The following is a 25,649-nucleotide window of genomic DNA, read 5'->3' on the forward strand; positions in this document are numbered from 1 at the left end:
AATGCCTGCCAGGGGAGTTGCAGAGAAAGGTAGGAAGGTGGGTCTGGTGGGGGAAAGGAGCAGAGAGGCTGTCCTCCCTTCACAAAGAAATCTGTACTGGAAATTCTACAGCATTAGAGAGATCCTTGGAGCAAGCAAATGTGTCCCCCCCAAGTGTGGCTGTCCTCTGAAAAGTGACTGTTATCTTTCAATGACTTCCCGATTAAGAGTGCTTTATTTAAAAGTTAAAAGATGTTTTTTGTAACTGCCACCTCTGGGATCAGCCTGAGTTATTAGAGTCACACTGAGTACTCTCCTTCTCATACAACATCACCCCTTGTAAAGATTCTGGAGACCATAGTCTGCCTTCAGCGACACCTGTGCAACTCCACCGTAGGGTCGCACAAGTGTAACCGACTGGAGCTCAGATCACAATTCTGATGATGATGCACAAGAGGCCACATACTGTCTCATTGTGTTGGTTGGCTCTCTGCAGCTAACAGCAGTAAAAAGCAGTACACTTAGTTTTACAGGAATTAGCTGTGACTCTGAATACACACAAAAGAGGCAGCTCTGTTGAATAAGGAGATACCAATTTTATATTGCACTTGAAGAGGACTCAGACCCTATAGTCTCTATAGAAAATATATCACCTGACGTTCTGGACTTGGACTTTCAGAAAACCCTATTTAAATACCAAAAATGCTATTATACGTGTCTTTGCAAAAATCCTGACTATGACACACATGGGGGCAGCAGGCGTTCAGTTTCTCCAATGACTGGGAGAGAGAAAGTTCTACAGACTGCCAGGGAATAACAAGGACATTATGCTCAAAGGAGCCCAATTGTCTTCCTTCCCCTGATGCTAGTCTTTTTACCCAAGACAAAGGAAAGGCTTCAGTGTCTGGGAAGCAAGCTCTTCTGACAGAGAACATGCAGACAGCCATCCCACGCCCAGCCAAACTACACGTTATTGAAGACAGTAATCTTATTTGTTTTGGGACAAAGAATCAGCCCTGAAGCAACTGGGGTAAATTTAGGCAGACAAGGCTGCAGACAACCACTAAGGAGATGAGAAACTGGAAGCAAAAGATAAGATAAAGGTATCTGTCCTCAATTACATCCATGCAACCCCCACTGATTTCAATTGTTTCAGTCAATGAGATTGCATGGGTGTAACTGAGGGCTGAACTTGGCGTAGAAACTTAAAATATTGAGTTACAACTTGATGATCCAGTCAGTTTCAGCTCAAACTAGTAGAGATTACCAAGATATTAAATTGCTGCGCATGTAATTATATTATGAGGTGATAGTTTCGGTTGTGTTCAACTAGTTACACCAGGTATGAGAGAAATTATTTTTCCCCACTTACAATGGCAGCATGTGAAAATAATACTAAAATGTCATGGCTGATACTTGCAGGCTGAGCTCCTGGCATGCATATAATTGGCTGTGCCCTCGATAGTCAGTGCTCCTTCACTGTGCATGAGCCAGCATTATACATACACAATGGGTAGGGTTTTGAGTGCCCTGGCTATATGTGCAAATTTTGGTTTGTGTACTTGCTCCTGTGGATGCAGTTAATTGCAAGCACAAAACAGAGGGGCTAGAACTGAAAACTTGGTCCAGGGCATCACTACACATTTAGAAAAGATAGCATTGAGCGTTTAGTGTTTTGTTTTTTTTGTTGTGTGTCTAATCATTAAGTATATCATCCTTAAAGTACAAGAGAGAATATACAGTACAGAAGTGTTCCTAGCATAGCATAAAGCAGTTTGAAGCATGGAATTTGTCCATCTGTCTCTCAAGATACAATGATATAGCCTATACTATTGTTTTCTAACACAACAACCCTATCTTTAAAATATCCTGACAACTGTCATGCTTTCTTTGCTTGTGAGCACATAACCTGTAAACAACAGCTGCACCTGGGTAAATGATACAGTCAGAGACAGCAGGCACATTTCTATACCAGTAAAAACCCTAATGTAGATGCAGTTATACCAGCATAAATGCGCTTTCACTTGAGGAACCAGTATAAGCTATGCTGAATAAAAGCACTTTTTTTCTGGTATAAACTGCAACTATATTAGGAGGGTTTGCCTGATAGCTATACCAGGAGCCCTTTTGTAGTTTAGAGTAGGCCTAAGGCAGAATAGGATTTACTGGTGCTCTGCTTAGCTTCTGAAAAGAATTTGCTTCACGCTCAAAATATGCATTTCTCCAAGAGCTAATTTATATACATTCAGATAAACAGTTAGCAAGATCTGCAACGCAGCCATCTGGTGGCTCCCACTAGCATTACAGCACTGAATGAAGAGAGGCGATTAACCAACTCAAATACACTGGCTAACTTGGAACCACTTTTAAGTAAAGATAAGAAAGTGATCATTCACAAGGGGCAAGAAAAATTACAATCCCATACACATGGATAGGTAGAAAATGAAAATGCACATGAACATCAATCACCAATGTAATTAAAAGTGCTCCAAATAAGCCCAGTCACACCCTAACAAGGTGTGAGTTAGACTACGCTGAATCTCTTGAGGCACATGCCACCCAATGAGCCTTAGCCTCTAGAGTCTAGATGCAGATGGATATGCAATGAAACGGAAGGGTTCAGGCTGTTGATAACCGCCCTGAGCCCCAGTTCAGCTCTGCATCCCTAGCCAGCAAAGCACTTAAGTGTGTGCTTACATTTAGGAATGTGCTTAAAGGGGAGATTTTCAAAGGCCCAAACTGCCTTTTGTGCCACTGAAAATCTTCTCTATTTGTTTAATGGGGGACTTGAGCACATGCCTAAAGTTAAGCATAAACTTTAGTGCTTTGCTGACTAGGGCTGGACTCAATCATTGCAAATGCTTTGCTGAACTGAGGCCTTGATGAGCACCAGCGTAAAATGCCAATTCCCTAGCCTAGTGAGAATGTCTCCGTGTGAACTGTTCGAGAACCCTCATTTTAACGAGGTGCCACGTGGAGAATGCAGGCAATAAAGCATTCGTGAGTTTTTCTGCTGGGCCACACATCCAAAAACAGAGCTAAGATAAAATTATCACAAGTGGGTAGATTTTCAAAATCTCAGCACTCAGCAACTCCCCTTGCTCTGAATACTAGCAGCTGGGTGCTGAGCACTTTTGAAAATGTAGGCAAAGGTGGTAAAGGAAAAAGGCATTCATTAGTGAGCATGTGTAAATGTTTATTTTTCAAGCCGTTTGCACAGGGAAACAGCAAATAAGTAGAGCTCTTTGGCTGATTTCTCCAGAACTTGCCCCAGCTCGTCTCCTTCCAACCGAGGCATACAATATTAGTCCTGATCGTTGATTCTTGTTTCTGACCTTCTTTTATGTTTTTACTCTGGATCTTTCCAATTGTTCCAACCTCTTCTCTGTACCACCCTGTCCATTTTATGGACACCCAGTATTAAAACATTTTAACATGATATTCTAGCAGTTTACATTCAGACAAAGTGATATCTGATCTCAAGACAGCATTAAATAAGCACACAATAAAATCTCCAAAGATTGCTCTTTTACCAGTTTTACCAGCATAACCCTGAGTTTCAAAACAAAGTTAGATGCTAAAAGACTGTTGGGATATATTTCACAATTTTTTATGATCCTTTTCTCATTGTTTATAATAACCTAGTGGAACTGAAATCTTACCACACAGAATGATCTTCCCCAATCAGCAGCCACTAGAATTGACTGGGTTTGTTTGTTTTGGATGGACTTCAGAAAGGGCAACATTAAAAGGTTTTAGTCTGAAAGAAAAGTCATAATAAATATATTAACTTGAAAATGTTTTACGCAATAAATCAAGCTGAATTTTGTGAGGGCGGCATACACACACGTGTGTTCCTTTCCAGTGAAATTTAGCCCGAGGTCTCTTGTGGGGCTCTGCATTGGGCTGAATTTCATCAGTAGAGCTCAAAAGCATTTTCATGGTAGAGACCATATAAAATTCTATGTACATATAACAGAAGCAGAGAGAGGAGGCATGAGCTACATTTGCTGACTTTTAATGAAGCAAGAAGAGAAATGTAACAGTGTCATAGCACTTTGTCTTCCAACCTAGAAGTTTGCAATTTGCAATTATTCCATAAATACCACATCCTTCTCTGTTATAATCTAGGAGATTGATGGATACATTTTCCATACTTTTTGCCACTGAATTGAGGGAGATGAAACACCAGCGACCAGCACAATTGAAGTACTAGTTGTTCATATGCCACTGATTTCAAATTCTAGCATTCTTTCTCTGTCATTAAGGCAGCAAGCAGGAGTTACAAACTATCCAGTAAAATCTCATGTACAGCGTGGTACCTGCATGCTCATGTTTTACCTTTCCTTTCTGAACTGCAGGCACTCGGATGTGGATGTATTGCCCAAGCCGTCCTTAGTCGAGGGGCCATGGGTGGGACTGTAACAGTATCTGTTGGATTTGCAATGGCAGTCACCATGGCAGTGTATGTGTCCGGGGGCGTGTCTGGTAAGTCCTTTTTTTCTTGTGAGGCATTCATACCACACAGCTTTCACAGATTTGGTTTGGAAGTATTCCAGTTTCTTTGTATTCGAATCAGTTACATATTTAGCAGCCTCAGGTTACTGTTTGCACCATTATAGCGGAGGGTATATCAGAGCTTCCCTTAACCTCTTCCCCACTCTTTCCTTTTCTAGTATTTAATAAATTCAGCCACCAGGTTCCATTCTGGACTTAAACACATAACACCAAGGGATCCTGGCCCTTATGGTAAGTGCTTCACACCAGGTCAGAAACCAGCTAAGCCACTGCCCTGAGGTTTCCTCAGCAGAGACAGCTCCCTGGGCAACACAGGAGCCATGTTAGGTAATGGCCAGGAAAAGCTGCTCGCAGCTGGGCACAAGTCAGTGGCGCTCTAACTTGCACCACTAGCCAGCTCGAGGATCAGGGGTGTGTAAAGGTGACAGACAGACACCTTTGCCATCCCTTTCCCCATGTCTGCGCCACGTGGAGCTGAGCCAGACTACAGGTCTAGGTCTCTGGTCAGCAAAGCAGAAAGTGTCTGCCTCTCACCCCCACCCAAGATTTGAAAACCAATGTCAGTTTGGTCATTCTGAAGAATCAGACACTACAGAAATCAATGAAAGATGAAGGGATTCAGGGAGAAGGTTTAAATGTGCCAGATGTTCTCCATAATCTGGGGTTAACATGCAAACTCAAAATTGCTCTCTTCCTGTGCTCTGTGACTTTCCCTTTTTTCCCCCTCTCTCTACCTTTACCCTTGTCTCGCTCTATATTGATTATCAGTGAATCTATCCAAGCATCTCTAACGTGCCTATCACTGAGGTAATTCATTCTAGCACCTACATGTAGCGTGTTGCAAGGTGTCTTGTCACTTTATACCCTCCCACGTGGCTCTGACCAAATTTTTCTTGGGAGCATTTGTGTACCTGCTTTCAGCTCTAGTGTTTATTCTGAGTTAGCGCTTGCCTCTAAAAGGGAAGCTTGCATTTTTTATTTATAAGTAAAATTAATTGCAAGTGAAGGTGAGACTGCCCTGGGGAAAGTTAAAGGGCTCCCTTGCCCTCTAGTTTTGATAGAGGAAACTGGCCACTATTAAAGAGAGGCAGTTCAGCCTAGGAATAGCTATGTAAATGTAGCTGCTTTGGAAGGAATTGCTGGGGCTGTTTGTTCTCTCCTCTCTAGCGTGTCTTTACGCAGACAATACATTGAGATAACTGACTGAGAGGATGTTTCTAGGTTCATACCAAGAACTGGTTCAGTGTATTATGAAACAGTCAAATCTCATTACCTCCACTAAGACAGATAAGTGTGGCTCAATAGTACCATACAAGCGTAATTTGGCAGTTCAGTATGTCTGAATGCTGTTCTCTTATATGAGCAAGGATTAATTACAGCTGTGGATAGGGCTAGGTTAGGTCTTCCAATGCAGCACTATGGAATAACTTGGAAAGCACATCTCACTTTTTGCACCTTTAAAAGATATTCATCTGGACCTGTCTAAAATACATGGGGCTCAGCTGTGGCAGGACAAAGTGGTTGCAAAAGCAGAACAATTGTGGTTTCTGTGCTTTTCCTTTGAGCAGGGATTCTGCATGCAGCAAATTTTCTCTATGAAAGACCAGTTATGACAATAGGATATGACAATCTAACATCTGATTATTTGTATGTGTTGTAGAATATCAGTTTTCACATAGTTGTGTTAATAAACCCTAGGGCTCACTGGAGTCCTGCATTCCCATGGCTAAGTGCTGCTGACATGTTTTGCATTGGTACTCTAGGAAATTCTGTCTCTCTGAATCGTAATATTAAAGGTCTGGACAATTTGAGCTTTCTTCTAGATGCCATTTTTAGGGAATTTCCCTCTCTTCCACCATTCTGGGGCTGTCTACATCCCTGTCAATGTCCAGAGAATTTCCCTCCCCACATCTTTTCTTATTTCATCCTGGATGCTTCTCCATCCTTCTTGCTGAAGTAGAATAGAAATGACACTTTCCAAAGCCTGTCAATGCTGCTGTTTCAGCATTTGAAGGAGCAACTGGTGGCTCAAAGACCAAAAGTTTTGGGTCTCTCCCACATCAGTGGTAAGGTCCACCCACTAGACTAACCCATTGCACATTTAATTTTATCAGCCATTTCTAATGAGCTCCTTTTCTGCTTATAATAATCTCACATGCACGTACTCGCTAAGCACAGGTGGGGGATTGTATGATTATGGAAAGAAAAGAAAGTTGTTAATTTCAGACAAAGCAAGAAAGAAAAGACCAGGGTCTATGAAATTCACATGAAGAACTGTTAAGTAAGCTGCCATCAATCTATTAGCTCTGTGATGAAGAATTTGAAACACAGACAGGAGCTCAGAATTCATTCCAGACTGATGCCACTAGGTGACGGTTTTGGAAATGATACAAGGGAGGTCTTTATCCTACTCATTATCTCTGTTTATGTGGTCATGTGTCAGAGGTGCTTATGTTTCACAAAATGATAACACAGTGCAAGCAAACATGGAAATGGCACATAGAGATCCTTTCTCCACCGCTGTCCTTTGACAGACAAAGGTCACTTTCTTATATACGTTTTATCAAGGACAAAGGCCATCATTTTGTCTTATCTCAATATATCCCTGAATGTGGTTTTATCTGGAAGGTACCACATGGCAAGTTCTAGACTGTAGCAAAATCCAAGTTCCCCATATTTACATTTTGGAATATCTTGAAGTCTGCTTATTAATGTAACTAGAAATATGCATTTCTTAAGCATCTATTACGCATCCAGCAATAATGAGTTTTACAATGGCATTCAGCACTTCTCCCCAATGCAGCTGAAAAGATGTTGGGGGAAGTGAAAAATACACAATATAATAAACAATGCAATGTAGGTTTTGATAATGAAGTTTTTTCAGTTATTTCCGCTTTGGAGAAAGCTCTTCCTTCCTAAATATCTAGGTACTTACATGGTCCCCATCACTAAAGTATCTGAGCACGTCCCAAATATTTAAAAATAGATCTGTCTGCTTACGCAGTCACCATAGCAGCTCCCTAGCCACACCCCCTCCTGCACTCAGCATAGGAGTGGGGTGAGGGGTAAGGGGTGCATGATCAGGGTGGGGCTACACACTGGTGATCCCCAGATTCCAGACAGCCTCTAAGGGCATCTGGCAGCCAGTACAAAGCAGAGCAATCTGAGGTTATTTTTCTTTACACTAGGGAAAGCTCAGTGGCAAAGAACAGAGCATAAAGATGAATTAATGCCGCCTTCCCCTGCATGCAGCTCAGAGGTAGCCCAGAATCTGGATCGAGGCTTGCAGCATGACCAAGTCAACGTTATGTCTTAATCTTAAATGCGTGTAAAACAGAATGAACAGTCAATCACATTTTGCTGGCCCTGTCCCACCAACACTGAGACGAGTGAGCGGCAGCAAAATAACACCTTACCCAGCAACCCGATGCACATGATCTTGTGTTCAAAAGGGCTCACATTTTTACAAACACTCCGCCTCCTCCTATTTATCCATGTTATCTCTAGTATCGGTATTCATTTTGGGATTTATTTTTCAGGTGGTCACATAAACCCAGCCATTTCATTAGCCATGTGTGCAACTGGAAGGTTGAAATGGACCAAATTACCTTTTTATATATTAGCACAATTCCTGGGAGCATTCGTTGGAGCAGCAGCTGTCTTTGGGATTTATTACGGTGAGTACATAGTAGACACACATCTAGGACCTGTTAGAAGCAAGGAAATCTGCAGCCCCGATGCTTCAGTGAGTTCCAAGCAGGCACTGAGGTCTTCCACACACAGTTCATTGCAGGACTAGGGCCCATGTCACAAAGGAGAAAGGAAGAACTAAGGGAAAAGGCTCTGACCTCCCAAGTGTTCAACAACTTTTCTGAAATGTTAAAGTTTCAGAAAACAGAAAAAGTTCTGAAATTTAGAAAAATTCTTCATTCTTGAGAAATTAGATACTCTTTGAACAGGTATTTCTCACTAAAGACTTTTAATTATTTAATTGTTAGCATGTATATAGGGCTTTACCTCCCCCAAGGACTTTAGAAATATTAAAGGACTGATTCAACAGCTCTTGTATGAGTAACACCAACGTTATTCAGGGAGACTACAGATTGTGAGATCATGTTCCACCTGACTAAACCTCACACAACCTCTGTGAGCTAGGTACTAACCCTATTTTATATATGGAAACTGAGGCAGAGGGTTACGTGGTCACATATTAGAGGCAAGACTAGAATGCAGAATCTCCATTCTCTATTTAGGCCAGGCTTCTCTCTATGACATACGGTGGCATGACAGAAAAATAAAGTAACTGTCAGACTTATTGTATATTTATTGTTCTCCCTGACTAGATGAATCCTCCAAGACTAGGTCATTTCTTTAACCACTGCTTCTTGTTTAAAAGTACTTACTCCAAGCTTCTATGGTCCCATTCTCACCATCCCTATCCTTGAGTCTGTTGGGCTCTGTGTGTGTGTTTCATGAATGCTATCTTTTTCTTTCTATCTTTGTTTTCTGCTACCTTCTCCTAGGATCATAGGAACACTCTTTTCTCCAGTTTCCCCAGGCCCTATTTCTCTCCTCCCTTGTTTAGTCCCTACACCCCTATATGCTCCTCCTCTTATACTATTGCCTGTGGTTCCTGAAGTCAGGTAAACTTCTCTAAAGCCCCGAAGTGACTTAGGAGCCTAAATCATTTTAAAAAGTGATTTAGGAGCCTAAGCCTATATGAAAGTCAAGGGAACTTAGGTACTTTTTTATAATTTTACCCCACATCACTTGCCTGTGCTATTTTCTTTCACCACCAATGATGTCCCAGAGGGAGATATGGCATTTCACGCAACAGGAGTCTGTGATAATCTGATTGATGTATATATGGACTTTTTAAAGCTCTACAGAACGAAACAAAAGCAGGGCACAGTTAAAAGTTTTCTTTTGTATTGGTAGGTACTTGTGAAGGAACCATCCGCCACTGAGAGTGAGGGAGCCCAAGGGGTGAAGCTAGTCAAGGGCTAATGCAAAAACCCATTCGTTTAAACTAATCTCATCCCACACAAAGCTAGAAAGAAGAAATAACCCCTGCGGTGCGCACGGCAGAGCTGGTTTTGTCTTCCTCTTGCCCTTTTACTACAGACTAGAGAGCTGCAGGCGCTTACCGCGGAGAAGTGTTTAAAAACCATTTTGGGCCTTCTCCTGGCTCTGGCAGAAGCCAGCAACACTTACTTAGCAGTGCCCTCCATTATGAGATAGGTGAGGCTGTTTCTACACTCACATAGCACCACCTGAAAGCAGGAATGTGGCATAGAAAGCAATGTTTAATCTGTGCTCATGATTTGTTGTTCATGGGTGCTGGGTGTTGGTGTTGGCACCTTCCTTCTTCCTGGTCAGGGTGCCAAGGTGGCAAGTTGTTTTTAGCTAATTAACACACTACGAACTCTCAGACAGAAAATTATGACACCCCACCCATCTCGCTCCACAGCATGGACAACAGAGGGGGGCTGACTGGCTGAAGCAAAAGGAAGGTGGAGCGAAGAGTCTGTTAAAGCAAGTTTCCAGGGCCTAAGAGCTCGGCCCAACGTAGACCCCGTTCTAGTTAGAGCTCATTTTAGGTTAGGATCCAAGCAGGAGATCTGGGAATCTGGATCCTTAGGACCCGAATTTTGTTATCTCAAATTTTGTAAGTCAAATGACAGGAATCCTTACATTAAGATATCTTATTCTGATATATATAAAATAGATTCCTCATCTCTCTCTAGTCCTAATGAGTATCTCCCACATCACCATACTGCGACTGTAGTGTGACAGTAAGATATTCCCTTCTCAAAACTGATTAGTGATTTTGGATGTCTGACTGAAACATCATAAAGGGATCTGACTTTCACAGGATGGGGGCTTAGCACATTTTGATAATCAGGTCTGTGTAAGGCATCTCAGATTTGGGACTTAAAATCACTAGTCACCAGTGGCATACTGAGGGGGACGCAGGGGGGCCTGCCCCTGAGCGCCAGCCTGTGGGGGGGGGGGCACCAGCCGGGCCCTCAGAGGAGGCCATGCAGGGGCCAGGCAGCCAAAGGTGGAATTCCGGGGCAGAGCCCGTCACGCCTCCCCCCCCCGATCGCCAGGTAGCCCCCTCATACTTACATTTGCACCACCCCTGCTGGCAGCAGCGCCTCATGGGGGGGGGGTGTCTGCGGGCCTGTTCCCTGCTCTCTCCCACTTCTGCTCCCTGCCGCATCCACAGGATGGGAGGGACTATAATTTGGGAAAGGAATGCAACTCTGAAGAGGTTGGTAAACATTAAATTAAGTGGAAAAATCAAGAGTAATAAGGCCCCTGAATTCAAGCACCAACTCCATGCCACCAAGCAGGTCCTTCCAGGGAGCTGAGCTGTTTGGCTAGGGAATGGTCACATTTGAGAGAAGTGACTCCGTTTCTCCAGGCAGGCAGATGTTCGAGTATCAGAAGAAATATCTGGCAGTCGGTTGAAGTAAAGTCTTCACATGGAGCAGGGAATTCAAACTCTTTTGGGACCGGAGATCTCTCAGGAGCATTCCTTCACCAGAAGAAGGGACTGCACAACTTACGTATAATGTAAAAAGTAATGTAGCATTATTCCCTGGCAGCTGGTAACCTGAATGGTTTTACAACAGTAAAATTAGAATGCTACTGAAGTCTGATATTTCACGATGTCATGCCAGGTCTAGAAACATTTTGCAGAATAATATAAACGTGTTCAAGACCGAAAATTTTTCCAGGCACTGGTTTGGGGTGAGTGATCAGAAAAAAGGAACACTTGAGCCTAGATTTGAAAGATGAAATATAAAAGACGAGAGATGCAGTGCAGTGCCTGAATGCACAGGAGGAGAAATGGGACATTGAGGAGATGGTTTTATCACTTCACAGCCATTATTTATTAACACACCCTTCACCCCCAAATAAAACATGATCCAATAGCTTTCTAATGAGAATGTGATGCACAATTCCCACTGTATGTAATGTTGATAAGCAAGCATAACCAGGCAATGGCTATGTTTTCTGTAGATGCATTCATGAACTACAGTGATGGAGAGCTTATAGTTACAGGACCTAATGCAACTGCACATATTTTTGCAACTTATCCAGCTTCAGATCTGTCCCTGATAAGTGGATTTGCAGATCAAGTAAGTACACAGAGAAAACAAACAAAACACCCCCAGTCTTGTTACATTTGTTGTCTTGATTGTAGAAACAAAATGTTGAAAAACATAAAATTGGCCACTAAAAATTATTACAAGTCTAACAACTGTGACCAAGTTTATCGTTTTGGTCACACATTGTTATGCATTATAGTAATGACAAGATTATATTACTGTTTGTAGAGAGAAAACTTCATTCAGCTTGCAAGCAAAACTCTTTCAAATTGCTCTTTTCAACAGCAAGAGCCAAGTTAAACCCCAGATAACAGCTATTCCTATTGGCACTGTCTTTGGAGTTCTTTTACTATTGTATGTTTGTAAATGTATTGACCTCAGCTGATACAAATCAGCACTGCTCTTCTGTCTCCAGCGGAATACACCAATTTACACCTGTTGAGGTTCTGACCCACATATGTATGTTATCCCTTGCTAAATAACACAGCCTCATTGACTCTCCCAGAACCCCAACCATTTATTTGCTACCTTTGACTCCCTCACAGATCCCTCTTAACCCTCCCAGCTCTGCACAAATTTTGATGCTTAAAGAATTGAGAAGATCCACCACAACTTCCATTTTTCTCCTCCCCTTCCAACACTTTCACCTTCTGCTCATTCATCAATGACAGCAACATTTCTTATCTGCCATCTACCCCATATCCCTTCATTTATCTTCTCCAGCACAGTAGAGAAATAGATTGGAGATTTTCAAAATATGGCTTCATTGTAAATCTGAACAAAACCTGAACATTTCAAAATTCTCTGCAAAAGAATTAGTTTAAAAATCGTTTTGTACTGATCAAAATATTCTGCAAAAAAATTGCCTTTTTATTTTAGATTAAAACACTTGATATACCAAAAAATTCAGAATGAAAAATTATTTCAGAGCAGAGAAAATCAAAACATTCATTTAAAAAATGTCAAAATTGGACATTTTGACACTGTCAGGACTTCTCACCACCACCCTCAGGTTTTTCTCCATAACAAAATGTTGGCGAAATTGACTCAATTTTGCAGTGTTTTGATTTTTGTCAGAACACTTCTGTCAAAGTTTTCCCATGCAGCTCTATTAAAAACTTTGTCAAAAGTCAGATGCACAAGGGACCCAATTAAGGTTGTACAGGCAATGCAAATTCTGGCATTTCCTAACTTTTGAGTGCTTAACTTTGCAAACTTCTTTAAATGTAGTTTTTGGTTGTAATACCAGAATAAAGGTTTTCATTTTTTTTACTGTAATTTTAGGGGAATAACCTGTATCTGCATAAGGCACCTTTATAATGGCATATAACTTACCACACTAGGGGTTGTACCAATGAAACATTAAAAAAAATTACACTCGTAACCAAAATAGCTACATTACTACAAAAACCTGAGTGCAGATGAGGCCTCAGATACTGGGAAATCTCTTCTTCCCCCTCCCCCCCCCCCCCCACATTCAGTCTCATAGACAAATCTTGCCACTTCCTTCTCCACAACAATTCTAAGATTTGTCCTTCGCTTTCTATTCAGTCATAACTCTCATCCTTTGTATCTATGTACACACAAACGTGCACGTACTTTATGTAGAGTTAACTAGAATTCAGCAGAGCTGGCTGTGACCGTATGAAGTACTCAAGTGGCAGAGGAGAAATTTTTCTTCTTCAGAAGCATCATAGATAATTGAGTAAAGAAGCCCTGAATACATTTCCGAGTAAGCACACCAGGCTGACCAATGGAAGTTATGCCTGTACCTAATCTGCAGGATTAAGCCCATCATTAGCAAATGGTTGTGTAGCAACTTTTTAAATGTGCATGGATGCTGTGTTTAAATACTGTAATCACTTCAACTGACTATCAAAGTATGTGCAACAGGGATTGCTGAGCAGGTTTGAAAGGACAAAGCAGAAGTCTGAAGCATTTGAGTTTTGTTCTGGCAAAATCATTGTATAAAGGAATGTGATCTGCCAGGTACCAGCAGCTTCAGGTTACATTGCACTTCTCTGCTTGCATTTTTCAGTATTTTTATCTCTATTGTTGCTTGAGCACCTGCCTATCACAGGCTCACAAATGATGAATGTTTGGTGAAGTTGGATTTTTGTATTATTATTTTAGATGTTTATTGCTAATAAATAGGGGACAAACTTGATCTTGTTCCTACCACCATGAACTACAGGGACAGTGGGATCCCAGCTGTGCTGCTCTGGCCTCTCTCTGTAATGAGATGAAACTGAACATCAAATCCAAATAACCCCAAATTTGGGGGAAGTCCAGATTCTGACCCAGTTAGACCCCTTCTAATAATTTAGAGCTAATGTGTATCTTTATTCAATATATTTTCTTTTCACTGGACAGGTGATGTCAACAGCTCTTCTTGTTCTGGTTGTCTTTGCTATTTTTGACACCAAAAACATGGGTGTACCAAAGGGCTTGGAACCAATTGTAGTTGGACTTCTTATCCTTCTGCTGTCCTGTTCCTTGGGAATGAACAGTGGCTGTGCCATGAACCCAGCCAGGGACCTAAGCCCAAGGATTTTCACAGCCATAGCAGGATGGGGTTTGGAAGTATTCACGTGAGTAAACTTGCATTAGTGGGAGGTGAATATGTTCCTGTTTAGTGTTGTCCTGCTGAAAGATTAAGGCTCTGATCTAGCCTGGTACTTCAGCACACACGATACTTCATACACATGTGAATAGTCCCACTGAAGTTAAAGTGGACTATTCACGTGCTTGAAGTTTGACACATGATTAAATACTGTGCCTTCATGAGGATTTTCAACACATCCAGAAAATAACACTTGCATTTCCTCAAATACCAGGCACAGTTTCAGGCAGACCCTCCAAAAATATTATGGAGTCCCAGGTAACACTCATATCAAAGGAAATACTTTCTTCTCTCAGTTTTCATAAAGAACAAACACTGCTGTAGAGAGTCAGCTATTAGTACAGTGCTAGGTACACTAAAAGTCATAGATAGATCAGGCTGACTTGGACTATTATTCTGGGAATCAAATGCAGGTAGTTTTAGGCTGTGAGTTGCCCCCTTAATTTTCATGTTTCAGCATGCATTTTCAAATTCCTGGTTTGCACACACACAGCTGGCTAGGCACCCCGTTAGCCATGTGCACATACCAAAAACAGAGCTTATCCATATCCAGTTGTAGGTGCCTGCTTTGTACATGCACAAATAGCATGGTTTTCAAACCTTTCTTCAGGAACAGGCTCCTCTGGCTGCTTGGCTTGTTTTGTATTGCTAATTATTTACAAGTAGGAATCCTAAGGACTCACCATAACCACTTAAGGCCCAAAGTCAAAGAAATCTACAGGATAAATATTCAGAGCCCCTAATATTCCACACAAAGACATTTAATACTCTTTGACTTAGATCTGACATAGTGAGTTTTTCATCCATAAGTCTCAAAGCTGTCAGTATCATTACCCCATTTTACAAATAGGGAAACTGAGGCACAGAGTGTTGACGTAACTTGCCAAAGGTCACCCAATAGACCAGTGGTGGTGCTGGGAGTAGATCTCAGATCTCCTGGGTTCCAGGCCAGTGCTCAATCCACTAGATAATGCTGCTTTCTCAAAAAAAGAATATGAAGCACATGCAGTGTAAGATTTCATATCTGGGAAAAAAACCTTTCATTATAAACCGACAATTTTTCTGGAGAAGGTTGGGAAGCCTTGTTGTGCAGTAATCTAATCATAGACTCCCCTCCCCATATTGGGTGTCATATGCATTTAATATTTTAAAATCTACCAAAAAATTATGTTCATAAGAAGGGACATGTGTTACTTGTTTTGGCTCTTTTCTGTTGGTTTTGCTTGGGATTTACAGTGAGGTGGGAAATACATCCACACCATAAAGACCACACTGAGCATTTAAAGGGGAGAGCACAGAATGTCTTGCAGTAGGAGATTTCTGATTACTACCAGAAAAAAAATCTGAGCAGTTTTAGAAACATATAGATTAAGTAGGACATCTTCCCCGCTGTCCTCATTTACACTACAGTTGCAAATGGAGAGCCAGTTACAACATGATTGCTCCCTTACCCATTTACAACACAATTCCAAGTTGGAGTACAGAAGGTTACATGGAGTGTTACATAACTGGGCTAAAACTTAGATATGTCAGCTGCAAAAGACAGATAAGGTCCTGAATACACTAACATTTGAATAATATTGTAAGCAGGTCAATGTACATCCTGGCTCAATTCTGCTCTCACAGTCCACACTGGGATGAAAAACAGAGGTCTGGCAGGATTTCTCTAAGCACAGTGGACAGATTTGTTTTTCCCCAGAAATGTGTTGTCAAAACCATTCTGTATATTTCAGAGGGGGACAGAAAGAGTGGTCTGTAGTACAGTTTGGATAACATGCCACAGATACTACATGGTGTCCACAGTGGGGCCTGATCCTGCAAATACTTACTCACACAACTGGATCCTACTGTCTCAATTGAGAATCAAAGTTTGGAAGGGTTAGCCCCCTGCACAGAGTAATAATGCCAGAATCTCTTAACAGCCCTGCTTAAATATGGCTTCCACTTACATTGTTCTGGTTACAGTTAGGAAAAAGGCCAGAGATTCAGATACAGATGCTCACCCTTGTAGTTGATTAGGTAGCATGTTAACAAAATGTGAAGAGGTGATGAGGGACAGTGCTACAGATGAGTACTTTACTACCGTATCTGACACTATCTAGAAGCAGTGGAATTTCCCCCCTGTTGATCAGACCTTTTTTAACCAGTGCCTACAATGATTCTGAAAGGCTCAGTAAGCACATAATGTTTTCTTTAGCCGATTTTATCATTTCACTGTTTAGCAGACTGAAAGTTCTGTCTGAGCTCTGGAGTTGGAACTGTTCCTTTCAATATTACATCTGCAATATATTTCATCTGCCCTGAAACTGCCTCTGAATTCCTTTAGAGAGAGACGGTGGGTGCAGTAATACCTTTTATTGGACCAACTTTTGTTGGTGAGAGAGACAAGCTTTCAAAGCCACACAGAGCTCTTATCAGGTCTGAATTCCTTTGTCTCATTTAAATGTGTTGGGAATTTTTTGAGTTCTATTGTGTAGTAGTAGTGCCCTCTGGTGGCTAGCTGCAAGAGATCAGTCCTAATATTTCCATACTGAAGCTTTAGAGGTTTTGTAGGCTATCAACTTCTCCTATTGAAAGGTCGTAGGCAGCATTCACATATCTACCATCTAAACACATCTCTGCTGACATGTCTGATTTGCGTGATGCAAGCGCATTAACTAAAATTAACTTCTGCACTGGAGAGGGCCAGAAGAACTACATAAGCTTTTGCGTACAGTGAGGTTTTTTGCATCTGCATATTTTGCATTCATTTTAAAATGCGAAAGAGCATCTAAAAATCACCAGATTTTAGACTGTTTGACTTGTCCTAAAAATCAATCATCAGAAATATTCTAACCTGAATATCCTGCTTCAGAAGGTGAGAGATGAGTTGGAAAGTACACTAACCACCTTTGGTTCCCTGTGCCTGTACCTTCAACTAGCCAGTTTCTCTTGTTGCTGGGAAGCTTTCAAATAGCAACAGGGAAGAGGTAAAGCATTATTTAAACACAGAAAATGTGGCTGTGGAACCATACAAATGGGCCAGGGGGCTTAAGCATTCTGTGCAACATTGAACTCTTTAAAAAAAAAAAAAGTAGATTTGAAACAGTGTGTCCCGTTAAAATATAACAGAGTAGTTCGATGGAACCCGTATGTTCTCTGTGGTGCTGCAGCCCCATGGTAAGAAATCTTCACAGGATTTTCATATATTTTATCCTGTACAGTTCATTTCAGATTTTCCAATTCACCCATCTTTTGGTTTGCATTTCCATTACACTCCAGCTCCCCACCTTATGGTATGCTCCCTGCGCCAGGGGCTGCAGAAAAGAACATACAGACGTCAGCTTTGTTAACCCTACAGCCACTATGTTCTCTTCCTGCCCTGAGGGAATCCGTAGCTGGGACACAGAAAACTAACTGCAAGCTACTTTAGTCTTCCATTGCATGAATAAAGTGGGCAGAATGTGTCCCATTGGTAACAGGGGCAGAGAAAATTCCAAAGTCATGATTGGATTATTTCCTTCTGATGTGGCAGCACCGCTGTATGCTGGGGAACAGGAGAACTAAGTGTGCATCAGTGGAGCTAAGGGATGTCATAAAGAGTATTTGCCTCTGTTTCAGTGAGGGAGGACTGAGGGTAATGGCAACCCATAACTCAAGCACATCCTGCTCTCAGTTTAGCTTCAGCATCAGCAGAGGCTGCTCTCTCACCCTCCTAGCAGGAGGGAAAAACACCAAAACTGCAGTTGTCCACTACAAGTAGGGGTCGTGATTTAGACAAGATAAAACAGGGAGCACCAGGGCCCCAACACACACATACACACACACACACACTTGGAGTTTTGCACGTGTAGATCAAGAGAACAAAGGCTGCTGACTGAGTACACCTTGTCACAGCAATCCAGAGCCCAGATGGCCATTCAAGTCAAAGCAATGAACAGAGCTACAAACTGAGTGGCACAATGTCAAGGACTATTTTATACCATCCTGTGAAATCTTAACCGCTCCAAAGGAGAAACTACAGACTATGGTATAAAGGACTGAGGCATCTGAGTAAAGGAAGAATAAGATCAGAAAATGGCCATTGTGAAGACTGCAACAAATACCACTGTACTTGTACTGTGGCTAAACAGAAATTAACTTCCACAAAGTTACACTATCAAGCACTGAGTAATTATTTATATAGATTAAAAATAATCTCCTAGAATCCTTTTTCCAATAAAATCCTTTCTCAAATTAATTTATCTTTTTGTATTTGGGGAAAAATGTTTCCTCTTCATTTCCAATATGCATTAAATGTAGGTGACTCTTTTTCAATTAAGAATCACATCTTCAATTAATATATCATGTTATTGAGTCAAAACAGCTCGTTATACCAGCATAGTTGAGTATATCATCAGAGTTCTGGGACAAGTGCTCAGAATTAACTGCTGCTGTTGACTGTTTATGTCTAGAAGAGGAAGCACACATATAGTGGCTATTACCTGCATATTTAAAGTGAAGTCTTGGTCCCATTGAAACCAAAGGCAAAATTTCCATCAACTTCAATGGAACCAAAATTTCACCCTTCGATTCTACAAGACTATTCAACAGGCTACTACAACTGTAAGCAGGTTCAGTTTTAGGCCTATAAAACTTGGTGTCTTTTTTACCTATTACTGAAAGAACCCCACATCTTAAACAGAGATAATAAACTGCACTATGAAACTTGAATCTTGACCAATCTAATCAAGCACAATATACTTCACAGTTTAGTATGTTAAACTATACTCCCCAAGACAGGCATAATATACTATACTTCTCAAGCAAAACATTGAGTACTATGTAAATGTAGGCTCTGATTCTGCAAACTCTTACTCATGTGAGTAAAACAATTATTGGGACGTACTTGTCCATTTATCACACTTGAACACACAGGAATGGGCAGCGTGCAACATCCCCATCTGACAATGCAGTGCAAAACCTGTTTCAGTTAATTTCACTACAAGTCAATAAATCCCAGCTTTTGCAAAGGAGAAATAATCCCCTAGCTCCTAAGGGGCAGGTCGTTAGGAAGCTTTATTTCTAAAGAGCATGTTCAGTAATCAGACTTTTGCCCCAGGCGGTTGTTAGTATGATTTCAACCATAGTGTGCACAGGAAGATAATGGTTGTCATCAACCTACAGAAACATTAAGCCAAAGTAAACGTTTACCACAGTAAGATATAGTACAAAAACCTCACTGTGACAGGCATTTTAACTATACGAAATATTGCAGTGAAGTCAATACTCCAGTACAGTATTTGTTAACTCAGCTGCCAAACAATAGATATGGAATTAGCAACATACTAAAGAATAGTAATTCTGCTTTTCTTTCTTACAGAGCTGGAAATAACTGGTGGTGGGTTCCTATAGTTGCACCTATGATGGGAGGATTAATTGGAGCCGTTACCTATATTGTTTTTATTGAAATTCACCATCCAGACACCCAACTGGGAGAAGACACTAATATGTACGAGAAATATGAACTTACCAATACGGAGAAAGAAGGAAGAATTTGCAATCGTACCCTGTTCTGATTTAAAGCCGAATGTTTGTATAGGCCACTCTGCAAAACCTGTGTGCCTCAATTAAAAGTACACACTTCATAAATTTCATGTGACCTGCATAGAAAACAAGTCCAAAAATGGATTTCTTCCCCTGAAGCTGAGGGCTGATTATTTCAAAATCTGGGAATTAAATTACTTACTTGCTTTAGGGAAAAAATTGCTGCCTTTTTTTTCCTGTGGTTTTTAGGTTAAGTTTTCTCCTATATGAAAATGTAATGGGATGATACGCTCACCTGCTAATTGAATCTACGCAACCCATAAATCAAATGATCTATCTAACCATTAATGGACGAGGCACTGTGTCACAAAAACTGCATACACAAACAGTTAAGTGGTCTAGTGCTGGATTACCATGTAAAGAAATGATTTCACTCATTACAGACATTTATTTAAAAAAGGCATGTGCTAAAAAGATTATGTTTTAGAAAACACAACATCATAATTGCCTGAAAATTAATTGAAGTGGCTTGTACCTAATTTTGTATCCGTGCATTAACTGGACAGCTGTGAAAGGATGTGTGAGCAGGGTGTTCTCTGAGGGAATTACATCCCTACGCAGTGGGCCAGCACAAGGCTTACACAGTGCAGACAAGTCCTATGCACCACTTAATTCTTAAGAGGCCTTGTGTGTGCACTCTGCACAGGGTGAATTTCACTCTCTTTGAGAGGGAGCAAATTTTTATTTTGGTAGCTTCGAGCCATCTCACAAAAACAGTAATTAAAATTAGAAATAGGCCCAAAGCCAGACCCTAGGTTCAAACTCCCCTGAGGTCTGAGATCCAGTTCAGTTCAGTAGGCTCTGAGGAGCAGGCTGTCTTTCTCTATTGAAGATGGTTAGGTGTATACCACTTTAGCATAAGCTAAATACTGTGAGTCAGTACCCTTATCAAGTCTTCACTTTGAAAATCCAGTTTTCTTTTTTATCAATGTAAATTGAATGTGTCAAATTAGCTCAAAGCAATCTCTAATTTTTAGATGGATGTCAGTGGTGATTGTGAATAGAGACACTTCATGTTCAAAAGTTGTGTTTTAAAGCTCTGGTCATCAGCTCTATTCACTCATTTCAGGGTATTATTGTTCCCTATTTAACCTCAATCCAGCCTCGAAACCCACAACATTTTTTTCAAAGTATCTACACTGGGGAGTGTAGAACTCCTTCTATTGCCAGCCACTCCAACACATGACAAACAGACAGTTTTGAGAATAACGTGGTCAGAAGCCGTCTCCCAGTTTCCATATATCAAGTCTGTCAGTCCCTTTCCTTGATGTAATATGTCAGTAAAAATTCTGAGGCCCAGCACATGGCACCAAAAAAAAAAAAGGTACAAAATCATCAGGTCAGACAAAAGGTTTATTTGCATTAGCATTGTTGACTGGACACCTATTTATCTGAGGAACTGCATAACTTCATTTTCAATGAACATTTTAAGAAAACAACCATAAAATCCTTACATTGCCAAGGTGCCATACAGTGAAAAATGTCATATCTGCTCATAACCAATTTGCTTTGGACTATTGTATTAAAAAGCGTATATTCAGTTAAATCATCTGCTTCTGCCACATTGCACCGCTTTTTGGAGAGTCATCATAACAAAAGGGGAGGACAAGCATAGCTGGTCCATGTCTTTTGGAGAAGAGGAGAATACAGAGAAAGCAAGTGTATGGCATATCCATGAATCCTCACTGTACAGATCTATATGCGGGGTTTACAGCTGTGGCACAGACATGCTGCTTCCTCCTCTGCCTTGTATGTTGATATATTGTATTACAGCTAGTGACATCATATAGTAGAATACAAGAATGTCAGAAAATGGAATTCATAAACGTTAATAACTTGCACTTGCAGTACAAATCAGTAACACCCTTCCTCTGAGCATCTGCTTTACAAACCTCAGTCTGTTAAATTACAGAATACTTCCTTGATGGTTAGACCTAGGCACTGAGAAGTTAAGTAGCTTGTCCAAAATCACATAGGGTGTAATCCTGCAAGTTGCTGAGTGCCCTCAACTCCCACTGAAGTCCATGCCTTACCAGAAACGTCAGTGTTGAAGGTAAAAATATACATGTAATATGCAACTGGATGGGAGTAATAGCTTTTGCCCAGAATGGCTGCAGCAGGCTAACATTTGTTGTGCCAGGATTTTCCACTGCCACTTAGCACACCCCTCGCCCCCACGCTGTTGTTTCCTCTTATGCATGATGATACAAAGTGGGGAAGCAAAATGCATGGGTCAGGAATGTCTGAATGGGACATTTTGCACGGGATACAGAATGATTGGTCTACATCTGTAGCATGTGTCTGTGTATTGGCTGTGGTACACAAAGCTCCTCTGCTGCATTTTCTGCAGAGTGCCCAGACCGCTACAAGATCTGCACATAAGCCAAAATAAATGTTGCATCTCTTCTCTAGGTCATTCATAAACATCAAATCATTGTTTAAAGTTATCATTGTTGGAAAAAAATTACTAGGAGCAACATAAATCTCATCAATTGTGCTCACAAACCTGCTATAATCAAGTTATCAATTCTACATAAGGACCCATTTTTTAAATTAATTTTAACTCAAACTAATTTATGGGTTTACTTTTACATCTTCAGAAGATTCCCTCTGTACAAACGACATTGCTCCCATTGACTTCAATGGGACCAGGATTTCACCCAGAAAGTAAGCGCTATAGTTTAGGGGAGGATATGTTGTATTCTTCATGCCAAACAGTCAGAGAGACTGAATCCCTGATTTGAGTGCATAACTCAACTCAACCTTAACTAGAGAGCCATGATCAGCATTTCCATAATATAACTGGAAGACTGAACTCCATCTCATGCTACAAGCCTTAACGGATGAAATTCCATTTGTGCAGAACAAAAGTGTTTTTAGTTTACATAAATCATGAAGTTGTCTATTATCAACTGATAGGCAATGGGTACATTTGCACTGTGTTAATAGAAGATGGTCAGGTACAAAGAAAAGCTTTCCCATTAAGAGAGATTTTCCAGTAAATGAACTGACATTGATCAAGCTTGAATGTACTGAAATTTGGGTCTGAAATTTCAGGTCCTGAAGAAAAATCACTTTGCAAGCATTTGTTGTTCAGGTTATCTTTCGGACAATTTAAAATCGTATCTTAAAGCTAATTTAATACTTCACTAATTTAGAATCCGATCTTGCAAAAACCATTGACTTAAATGCTTACTATGGTGACTGTTCTATAGAAGTCAATGGCACTACGCACAGTAATAAGCAGGGTGCCCAGTAATAAGTGTTTGTAGGATCAGTCTCTTAACGTATTTGAAATCACACTTTCATGTAGTTTTGGTTCAAAATTTGGATTATCTGACAAATGAGTTATAATCCAAAATGTAATAAGTACATTCTAATACCAATTTTTATGTAGATCAAAATCCTTCCCTCTGGCACTGTAGAAAATACTAAGAAATAGCCACTAATCATAACCTACAGTGTTTTATAGCCTGGTGTTGCAAGAACACATTAACTAAAAAACCCTATTCCCAGAATACAGACTCTGGGGCATACTTGGGTCAGAAGCCATGCCAGGAGTACAGGAATACTGGGGCATGAATAATGGCCATTGTTGGGTCAGGGAGCATCTATGCACAAAGTGGACCAAGTCTCTATACCTCAGTCTATTCTTCTCTGCAGCTCTGGTTATGGAAAAACTCAGAAGTAGTTTTCCGATAGGTCTGAACTGAAGCCAGAATGAGGGTGGAATAATTTTGCCTTCATAAGTCTCATTCCAGCAATTTATTTTAAGGCATGTACAAAGATTCTGAATTTGGCCTACTGTGCTTAAAAACTCCCAGGCTACGGTATCCACAGCAGAGCTCCATTGAAGTTAACAGAGAGGTGCATTTTGCTCATTTAGTTTAAATTTACATAACAAAATTTGATGTACAGGTTAAAATAACCAACAGAATTAACCCATCTAAACCATGGTTCTTCAGCTTGTCACACAAATCAGCATAAGCAAGGAGATTCAGAGTTGTAATTGATACTTCATTTTTCATCCACCCTGCACCCTCCTTCTTACAGCTTATGGTTTTTCTGATAGTGTATGTTCTGCTCTCTTTCCTTAGCCATCAATATTTTCTCTGCTCTCTCTCTATATAGTGCAATGGCTCTCCAGAGATTTATGTCCAGCATTTTTTTCAGCTACTTAAAAATCTGAGAATGTTCTCATGAGAGCAACTACAAGTTTTACCTCACATGTTTGCTTTTTGGCAGTTGCTTGCATATTTTCTCCCACCAAACAACCTTGCACTGGAAAATACAAGTAAACTGACTAACATCCAGTAACATCTGTTCTCGGTCTGTTCAGTATGTTTGTTATTGCAGAACATGTTACTTGCTCCAAATACGTAGTTTTAAAAATTTTCTACATTTTAATCTATTGCTAAACTGTAACAAAAGAATATTTAGGAAAAAACATCTTATGTCTCTGCTTCTATAGTCACCCTAATGTGTGCAGCATCTGTTGATCAGTCAAGAATGAATAGTAGGTAATGATTTTAAGCCATTGATACGTGCTCTGCATGTCTAAATGGAATACTAAGGAAACCTATATAGGTGTGAAAGAGGAAGCTGTGCACACTACAGTTGTGTGAGCTTTCCCTGATTCCTCCTCTTTTTCTTCCTTAAAGGGATATTATCAGGGAAAAAAACTCAAAAATTATGTTTCTGTATGTTGTTAGTACCCTCCCCAACTCAGTACAAATCAAATTTACTTTTCACTGTCTCAGGATTGTCAGCCTCAAGCGTTCAGAAATCATGAGTCAAGTCCCAACCAATCATGAGATTTAAAAATAATAGATGAGGGGGTTCTTTTAATTTGCCTTCTAGATTTTGTGCCTTCACAAAATCATTTCAATACATTTTCAATCTTTTCTTCATAACAACCAGGGCTAGAAATTTTTGTTTGTTTTAATTAAATCAGAGATTTTCATGTAATTATCTGACTCCAGGAACCATGGCTTTAAGAAAAAAAATCAAATACCATGAGACTCATGATAAAATCTCAAGAGCTGGCCACACTGCCTGAGTTTATGCTGTTGTGCTTTTGCATTTCACTGACAAGGCAACAGATGCAAACTGATCAGTCTCCTTTTTGTTTCTAGACAATTTCTGTTTCCAAAGCTCATGCCTTAGCATGCAGTGGGCAGTTTGTACTAAGAGCGGAATTTTCAAAAGAACTATCGCTGGCTCTACCTCTGCTGAAGTCAATTGTTACACTCTCACTGACTTCACTGGCAACAGAGTTATAAAAAGGCTGCGTGCTTTCGAAGATACCATCTTATATTGATTAGTATTTACTATAGTCGGAAAAGAATATGTATACCTCAGAATCTGATAAGAAGCTTGTATAGGTCTGTCTAGCTCAAAAGTTTGTACCTTCCACCAGCAGAAGTTGCTCCAATAAAAGACATTAATTCACTTACCTTGTCCCTCTGAAATCTCTGTATACAGTCTAATGTTCATGGTCCTAGTGTTAGCCTCCCTACACAGAAGGGAGCAAAATCAGGAGCACATGTTTTGGGGGGGGGGGTTTGGGAGAGGGTGGCATGGAAGGAGGAAACATCAGAAGCATAAATAAAAGAATTACTTTCCCCTTGGATATCAAAATAATCTCAAGGACAGCCACACGCAGGGCTTGCTTATGCCCAGCCCCACTCCCTAATTACAACAAAACCCCCAACTGGATGGAGCAAGCACACAAGCTGCTCCAAGGAATCTTGAAGAAAGAGAGGAGCAGTGGCACAAACCTCTGCTTAGAGGCACATATTCCTAGTAACTACCGGCTGTATATGGAGGAATAATTTTTAACA

General features: G+C 40.6%; 1 protein-coding gene across 2 annotated transcripts in view; it reads left to right on the forward strand.

Moving 5' to 3' along the window:
- AQP9 (aquaporin 9) overlaps positions 1-25,242 on the forward strand; it is a 37,761-nt gene extending 12,519 nt beyond the window's left edge. For both annotated transcript variants that reach the window (XM_067555939.1, XM_067555940.1), the window contains exons 2-6: positions 4,341-4,467; positions 8,037-8,174; positions 11,530-11,648; positions 13,992-14,209; positions 19,583-25,242. In XM_067555939.1, coding sequence (XP_067412040.1) covers positions 4,341-4,467; positions 8,037-8,174; positions 11,530-11,648; positions 13,992-14,209; positions 19,583-19,778 — 798 coding nt within the window. In that variant the 3' untranslated portion in view covers positions 19,779-25,242. The remainder of the gene's footprint in view (positions 1-4,340; positions 4,468-8,036; positions 8,175-11,529; positions 11,649-13,991; positions 14,210-19,582) is intronic.
- Positions 25,243-25,649: the final 407 nt, after the last annotated feature.

This window comes from Emydura macquarii, unplaced genomic scaffold (genome assembly GCF_026122565.2).
Source record: "Emydura macquarii macquarii isolate MOO-44397 ecotype Brisbane River unplaced genomic scaffold, CSIRO-AGI_Emac_v2 contig_1644, whole genome shotgun sequence".
NCBI lineage: Eukaryota > Metazoa > Chordata > Testudines > Chelidae > Emydura > Emydura macquarii.